At 33.1% G+C, this 9,117-nt stretch overlaps 1 protein-coding gene across 1 annotated transcript; it reads left to right on the top strand.

Annotated features, from left to right (window-relative positions):
* Positions 1 to 5,670: 5,670 nt before the first annotated feature.
* LOC149945907 (uncharacterized) lies at positions 5,671 to 7,009 on the top strand. Its single transcript, XM_090174080.1, has 2 exons — positions 5,671 to 5,879; positions 6,596 to 7,009. The coding sequence occupies exons 1-2, from the start codon at positions 5,694 to 5,696 to the stop codon at positions 6,911 to 6,913; spliced, it is 504 nt and encodes a 167-aa protein (XP_090030206.1). The 5' UTR covers positions 5,671 to 5,693; the 3' UTR covers positions 6,914 to 7,009.
* The last annotated feature ends 2,108 nt before the right edge of the window (positions 7,010 to 9,117 follow it).

Here is a 9,117-nt window from a genome sequence, read left to right on the forward strand (position 1 = left end):
TTCTTATCGAAACCGTGTATGGTCAGAAGTAATAAATAAGTGTGTCACTTTCTTATCGAAACAGTGTATGGTCAGAAGTAATAAGTGTGGCACTTTCTTATCGAAACCGTGTTTGGTCAGAAGTAATAAATGTGGCACTTTCTTATCGAAACCGTGTATGGTCAGAAGTAATAAATAAGTGTGGCACTTTCTTATGGAAACCGTGTATGGTCAGAAGTAATAAATAAATGTGGCACTTTCTTATCGAAACCGTTTATGGTTAGAAGAAATAAATAAGTGTGGCACTTTCTTATCGAAACCGTGTATGGTCAGAAGTAATAAATAAGCGTGGCACTTTCTTATTAAAGGGAGAGTGACCGAAAAAAAAACAGTTGGTCTCATTCGATAGAACTCTTTAACGCGGACGCAGTGCCGTTAATTTCCGCCCCCTCCGACCAACCCCCTTAAAGGGAGAGTTACCGGGAAAAAAGTTGATTTCATGAGGGTGGGCGGTGGCCACTCTTTAACATAGGATGGTGAATTTTATTTCAAACAATAGGAAATCACATGGGCCCAACAGATTTTTTATTAGTTTGCCCACCTGGGTCAGCTGATGGTGGGCGGCATCCACTCTTTCACTTAGGGTGGCAATTTATTTATAAAAAGATAATAAATCACGTAGCCTCATTAGCTTTTGTATTAGTTTGCCTACCTGTGTCTACTAAGGGTGTATATATTTGTCCACTCTAATACACTGATGTGGAAATAATATTACGGCGTGGGCCGACTTGTTGTCTGTTTATAATAAGCAGCCACCCGTCGCTGCGCGTTGTCGCCGCTCCGATCCTCCGGTAAAAGCTCTATTGTTACCCGTTTTCAATCAAAGCTTCTAGTCTTAAATTCGCCCGTTAAGTTAAATAGATAATATATACCATCAACACTGCCAAGAGACGAGTTTCAGCGCCATCTAGTATTTTTTTCATTAAACACAAAACCTCGAACTTTCCCCTTAATATTTATTGATTGTTACTTGAAATTTGTAAAAAAAATTACTTTAGTTCTATTACAACGTAATAACACTGGATAACTTCATTCTTAAATAATTCTATTTATAATTATGTCACTTTAAGTCCTAGTTTTTCGGCTTAAGGCAGTAGTCGTTAATTGCTTTGTCAAAAATAAAATAATAAAAAAAGTGTATATATTTACAACTTAAATAAGTTAATTGATAAAATTTTACAAACGTGTATGACAGGGATTATAGACTGATCCATTTCAACGAGAAAATTATAAAAATAAAATTGACCATAATATTGTTAACTAATATTTTACTTCTTTTTCTAGAATTATCACCTTATTTTCATCCCGTTTGATATCTCTCTTTTTGAAAATCCAGTATATTATTATCCATCTCCCATTTTTCAAACAACAGACAGCGTTGTTGTGTCTGGTGCTCCCGATCCGATGAAGGTGTCAGGATACGCCCATTTCCTAAATTTCGATGCATTAGTAAGTTTTATAGACAATTTGAGTGTTCTTGTTACTTTTGAAAAAGGACCCCGCACATTTAACATGAAGAAGTGCTTTCGGCTAATTTTGTTGAAAATTGGGATTTAGGTAGATCTCGTTGTGCTGAACAAGGTTGCAATGGGACAAAATCTCCTAAAATGTATGATTCGACCTGCAGAGGGCCTTAAAGTTTTGATTTTTCACCTACTGGCCCCCGTAAAAGTGTTCTAATAGGGAGAGTTCCAGCATTAAAGTCAACATTTTATCCACCACCAACGAAAACTGTAGAGCCATAAATAAGAAGCTCATTTCTCTACTTTCAACAATCCTGTCTGTCGAACGAACAAACGAACGACCTAACAACTATCAGCTAAGCGAACGAACTAATGGTTGAGCCTGAGAGGAAATGTGGACCTCTCCCTAAACAACGGTGCACTGCTATTAAAACACTTTTACAGGGGCCAGTAGGTGAAATATCAAAACTTTAAGGCCCTCTGCAGGTCGAACCATACATCTAAGGAGATTTTGTCCCATTGAAACCTTGTTAAGCACAACGAGATCTACCTAAATCCCAATTTTTATCAAAATTAGCCAAAAGCACATCTCCATGTTAAATGTGCGGGGTCCTTTGGCATATTTCCATCTTCAACTTCAGACAACGTTTCATTATCGCCTTAAAACCGGTTCCACTTTACAATTGAAAACTGGCAATAAAATCGACTAAATTGAGATTTTAAGATCTGGTGGGACCGTGACATTAATTAATGTGAGCGGAACACATATACTAAAAAATTTTGTGAAAACGTTGGAGATAACTGTAAGCGATTGAAAATTACATTTTCATTTTCTGATCACATCTCATATTTGACACACATTTCATGACGTAAATGTTGTCAGTTATTTAAAATTCTACAGCAGCGCCATCTCAATTTCAGACCTCAAAAGAGATAATATTATCAATAAACAAATTTTCAGGAAAATTTCACAGTGGATTTTTTGAAAACTCGCCAAAAGAGGTATAAAAACTTGGATTTCCAAATCCCGTAATTTTTTTAAATGTTCAAACGAGTAGGTAAACGCAAGATATTTTATAACGGAAGAATAAAACTTATTTGAGTTACTTTTACTTATATCTAAATATTTAAGTTTCGGTTTTATTTTCCGTATGTGTGTTGCCAAGGCCATTTACGGCAATAATTATATTTTTCAACCATAAAGTTTAAATAAATTTTAAATTCCCAAAAATTTTAAATTTAACTCACGTTGTGAAAACTTTGAGTAGCTGTTTTAAATATTTTATTTTATTTGGTGTTAAGTGTATTTTATGGGGGAAAATGTAACAATTTGTATTTAGATTTAAATGTTTGTAAAATTTATATTTTTTGTGGAAATGTTAACGGTTTTATTTTATATACTGTATTGTATTATGGACGCCAAAAGGGCGAGGTGAAGAAAAGTTCGCTCGCATTTGAACAATACCCAATACCCAGAGAATTGTTCATTGGGTAAGATTCCAGTGCGACGGGGTTTTCTTGGAAAAAACCCGTTATGCCAAGAGATCAGGCGAGCGAACATTTCTGGGAGGGTTTAAGGGGTCGGCGGTCAACCATTGGTTGGAAATAGCTGCTAGGCTCCCTCGGTATTTTTTAAAATTTGTTTGAATGTAAGAAAAGGGGAGAACTTGGAGTAAGGAAGTCGGTTGGGAACCATCCCAAATTTCGGATCTCGTAAAAAATAAACAAAGGTAATTCGGAACGGAAATTGTTGTGATAAATTATTTCATTCATCGGTATAAATATAAGCGGAAAAATAAATAAACCATAAGCAGCGCAGCTATCCCCCCTAGATTTAATTTTTCAGTCGGTTAAATTTAGGGAACAAATTAAAAATAGAAGACTCTCCCAGAGTAAATATTCGTCACACGTTTCTGAACAAGATGAAGACTAAAGTGATTTGCATAAGAAGTGTTCGCTGCTTTTAAAATATTATGAAAAAATAGGTCTCAACAACCATTAAAAGTAATATGATAAATTGTTATTTAATAAATTTAAATATTTTTAATAATATTGATAAAATACTATTAAATTATTAAACAACTGAAACTGCATAGTAGAAAATTTCTATCAAGTTTAATTAAACTTTTTCTTACCAATTACTTTTAAAAAGACAAAATTTCATAATATTATGTTATTTAACTAACGATGGGATTAAAGAATTAATTATATTATTTTTAAGATATACTGTGTACGGTAAAATAACTATATTTACTACTACTCACGTTTTGATTTTGAACACTTTCTTGGACAAACTTTTAAGGTTACCTTGTCTTTCCTTTCGTCGTACATCTGTGTGGCCTGCTATCTGTGGTTATTAAAACTCGGTGAGAAGAACAGAAGGAAGCCGCTAAACTGGAAAACAAAATTTCTCGAGCTCAATGAAATCTTCTGGATTTTATCTCATCCAATATTTTTCAAATGTAAGTTTGGAAAATCACTCACTTTCCATGAGGCAGATAATGTAACACTGATTACCTAAATATTCGTATAAAGAAACTAATTTTTAAGGTCATTTGATTTCCTGCGGCACCAACAGATTAGATGTGATATGTTTTTAACTTTTCTGCAAATTAAAATGATGAGGGTAGCCTAAATATTCTGTTGCAGAAAAAAGTTGTCAACTTTTTAAATAAGGTAGTTTCATACTAGATATACAGGGTGTCCATTAAAATGTGGACAAGGGCCAATATCTCCAAAACAGTTTAAGGTACGAATTTGAAACTTTCAGGTCGCATAGAGTGTGTAACGGAAAATCTTCTTTGAAAATGTCGATGACCTTGAACCATGTCTTCAAGGTCATCCAAAAACTATCTTGAGAACCGTAAGCGTTAGAAAGTTGGTTCCAAATAGAAAAGTGTTTGCCGTTAGGTTTTCGGCAAAATAGCGTAGACCCGATCGGATTTTACCAATAGGAAATCGAGAAAAAATTTACAAAAATCACAAAGGTCGTAAAAGGGAAAATTGCAATAAAGCGCTAATAACTATCGAAATTATCATGGTAAGAAATTTTAATATTCGGAACATCGTATGACCTTGAACCATGTCTTCAATGTCTTTAAACAAGTTTGATTGCGCCATTGAAATAAAAATCATTGATTTTAACCACTTTTTTTTACTTTAATGTATTTGCGAAATTGTGCAAACTAGTAGCAAAAACATTTTCAAGGATTCCAGATACTCATTTAAAATACTATGCTTCAAAATTGATGGCTTCAAAAAACGAATTTAATAATAAGCATCATTATTAAAATTTATTTATACTCGTGTCAGCTGTTAAACAAATCTTTCCACCTCCATAACTGTACGCTAGACTTAATTTCAGGCTCACTTACGTCGTTAGTACTTTTACCTAAAATTATTTTGGGTTTGGCTAGGGCTCATTTTAAACATTAAGGTAATTTTTTGATTTGATTTTAGCTCCCCTAATGCATTAAGTGATTTTTTTTCGATTTGGTTCGAGCCCACCTCATTTTTTTACGTAAAAATCTTTTGGCCTCATGCTGTTAGGTAAACTTCTTTTCTGTAGGGCTCGCGCTTACTTTAACCAACCAAATTATAGGGATCTGATTCAGACTCCGCTAGAGAAATCAAATTATAGTAAATCTTCTTGAAATTATTATCATTCGCATTTCTAAGAAGCTTTCAGCTCAGACTTTAAATTTCTGTAACTAGATAGTTTCAAAGTACGCAATTGGTAGCACGCTCAGTTTGGGTCAAATACTAACACCTTGGATAATTTTTTCCCTTAGTTATAACCTGACACCTATAAAACTTACTCTTTAAATAAAGAACTTGAATCGCAATAGTGAATCTCTTAAATTTAGGGAAACTTAACCTTGCATCAAGTGTCGTTTCAAGAAATTTTAGGGTTTCAGCTCATCTTTTATATAAGACGAAATAATTTATCAACTTAGCTCTACTTTTATATATATAAGGTAGGCTGAGCTTAAATTTATAATTAAGGGAAAAAAAATTTCGTTGTTTGTCAAACGCAGTTTGCCTCGAATTAGCAACAAACCAGTTCATCATTCAAACACGGATCGTTCGGTGCAACACTTACTTTCCCGGTGCAATAATTGTATTTAAGATTGAACTATTTCCTTTGATTTCGCAGCAATACCATCGCTTCCAAAGGGAATTTTATTCCGAATGGTAACTGGATTGTGGTGCATTGGATCCTTCGTCTTCGTCATATTTTTGGGCAGCTTGCTGACGTCAGATTCTTCCTTCACCGTCTACGAAAAAATCGATGACATCCAGCAAATACAAGGAAGAAATATCGATAAAGTGACCACCTTGAGGAATTCTCCGGAATACAGATATCTTCGGGATAAGGTAAATCTTAATTAAGATAGAACCTTGGGGAATTATCCGGAATACAGATATCTTCATAAAGATAGAACCTTGGGGAATTCCCCGGAATACAGAATTATCCATAAAAATATTTTTAGGATAAGATAAAGAAAGAACCTTGGTTCACTATCCGAAAATAAGATATCTTCGGGATAAGGTTAATCTTGATAAACTTTCATTCTTTAGGAATTCTCGAGAATATCGATAGCTTCAGGATAAGGTAGAGTAGATGGATCGTTATTAAATATTCCAAATTGGCTTTTTCCCGGACAGAAGGCAGATCAAGAGTGTTGAGGATTATAAGTTTCGAGAAGATGGTCCCCCAAATAATTTTTATAAGTAAGCAAAATTAGGTACTTTTCCCGATGTGGACGTTATTATTTAACAGAAACTTTCATGAAATAATTGACTAAAATAAGGATCAGAATCAAAGTCCGAAAAAAGGCAAAGTGTCAGCAAAACCCCCCAAAATTAAAGAAATACCATACGATTGAAATATAAAAAATTATCAAAATTCAGGTGACTGCTTCCACTAGTTATACATGTATATAAGAGATTATAAGATTTCAGGAAAGAGTTTAATTGGAACTTGGCCATTTATTTAACATATCACAAGATGTAAAGGGTTTTGGGTAAAACCTAACGGATAACAAATCTGATCCTACGCTAAGAGGCTCATTGTGTTATTTTTAATTTAGTGTCCGACAAATTCTGTTCTGAAACCAATTTTGACATCGTTGGAAGGTCGCCAATCCTTTTATCAGATCATCGATGCTCTGGACAGCGATATTTACGAAGCCAATTCGAAAAAGGAGAATATCATTTTGGCAAACACATTCACGTGGAAACAGTTGATGACTTTCGCTTTGAATGACAGTGAATCAACCTACAGCTTTTATATTTCCAAAGGCTTCCAAACGACCTATTTAAGTTTTGCGATTAACATCAATTGTACAACTCAAGAAAAACACGTTCTGAGGGAAATGTACGCTATTTTTAACATATGTAATGGTTAGATTTTCGAGTTCAGAATCCTGCCTTAATAAAAAGCAAACGTTCATCCAAAACAAATGTTAAAAAGGTTTTGGTTTACATCTAATGATAATTTAATAATGAGCTATGCTAATACCCAAAGCACCACGTAAGACCTAAGTCATCGAGCGACTTTAAAAGCCATTAGTTCAGGTGGGTTACAATGCGTAGGAGGGTGGTGGCAAGCCCTTCTTGCCACGCGAGCGCATAGCTTCCTACACTAACTTGTTTTCTTATTTAAAAGGACGCTTTTTTGAAAGGTTGATATCACCTTGTTTATTTTTTATAATTTAAAATATTAGTCTATTTGAAAGCTATACAATTCGAAGGTCGAAATTAGCATTTTGTTGGTCTGAATCACCATTTTAAATATCGAATTCACCAAGAATGAATCAAAACCAGCATGGCACTGGGGTGTGGTCGCGTGATCTACTACTAATTACTTAGAGCCCCTAAACATTTTGTGCCGGCCGCTGCTTACCGAAATAATTATATTTAAACAGTTGGGAATACCAATTTTTTTAAGTAATTTCCATGTTTTTGTTTAGATTATTTATTTAATAAAATTAGAAATTATATGGAAAAAACTTAAGTTTATATCTCAGTTTTATTCTTGTTTTTAAAAAGAAATTATTTCATAATTTCATAATGCAGATGGGGATCAAAATTGACCACTTGCACCTTTAATATTTGCAGATAGTGCATTATGGAAAGGATAGCTTTTTGGTTTATCTAAGTGGCTTCTTTCCGTACTCGATAAACCTAAAGAGTCATTCTATTACTTAAGTAAATGAAGTCAGAAAATTACCCAACCAAAACAGTCAGATGTATTACGCTTCAATATTGCGTTAAAATGCACTATTCTACTCTATAACACTTTGGCCATTATAATTAAACGAAACAGGAAACGAATAATCTTTTTGTTTTAAGTTTTTATTGGTTCATTTAGAGAAAGAGACGAAATAAAACTTGGATTTGCTGAATAAATATTTTAAGGTTCCACCTCATCTAGATAAAACAAATATCGCGGGCTTATGAAATATTTATAATTCATTTTAATTTTACATTTATTTCTTACAAAACCATTAGTCATAAACGACTATTCAGCATAAACACTGTACAAGCAAAAAATATTAAAATGTTATTTTAATAGAGTAAATATAAGCTTCGGCACGGGTTTTCAAGGAATTAAGGGTTAAAGGTCGGAGATGGTAAACTGTTATTCAATAGATAAAGCTCTCAAAATAATTCGCAAAACGTTTTGATCAAGTTATTTATATTACTGTATAATCCGATGAATTTTTTGATAAATTTGTAAAATTAATCGGAAAAAGTTTTTTTCGATAAAAAAACTAAACTTTTACGAATAATACGAAATATTAACTGGTAAATTTCTTTAATTTAATCATGGATTATGATTAACCGTCCCCGACCTCTATAAAGGGTTAATATCATTGAAAAGTTTGGCTGTTTATAAAAAAAGAGTTTAGTTGTAGAATGGTTCTAGCAAAAAGGGTTTGTAAAATTTAAGATTTTTCGCGGTTATAAAAAGTTAATAGATTTTGATCAAAGTTATTATTTACGTTTTAAGCTAGTGATTTGAAAAGATAGACCATGTAAAATTATAATACTTATCAAATACTTTTAAATTATTTAAGGATTTTAAATAGCGTTTCGTGTGCATTTATAATATTACTGGCTAAATTCTTACCACAAATCAAAGTACAAAAGCTAATATGAGAATGAAGGAGCGCGAAGTAAAGTTGTAAACTAATTGTCTTATTCATTTCGAAACTAAGTCTATTTTTAAGGTTGGTGATATGATTGGTTCATTTAAGTTGAGGAACCAAATAAGATCTAATTATTTACAAGAGTAGACCTTTTCTGCTTACAATTACAGATGGTAAATGAAAATTGGCTATTTATTTGGAGTTAAAAAGTCATATGAACCCTCGTGTTAATATTGAGCTAAATTCCATTAGCCAACAGTCTATTATCTTTAATTAAGGATTTAGGGCCGTTTTAAAGACGTTTAAATCTTTGCCACCCTCTAATACAAGTGTCAAGAAATTTTCAGTTAATCATATAAGATAATCATTGATAAGGAACATTAATAGAAGAGTGGAGAGGATCGACTTCTCGGGCATGCTCTTGAAAACCCCACGAAAAGACGATAAGATTAAGTTTA

This window comes from Leiobunum rupestre, chromosome 4, assembly GCF_980474605.1.
Source record: "Leiobunum rupestre chromosome 4, qqLeiRupe1.1.hap1, whole genome shotgun sequence".
NCBI classification, from domain to species: domain Eukaryota; kingdom Metazoa; phylum Arthropoda; class Arachnida; order Opiliones; family Sclerosomatidae; genus Leiobunum; species Leiobunum rupestre.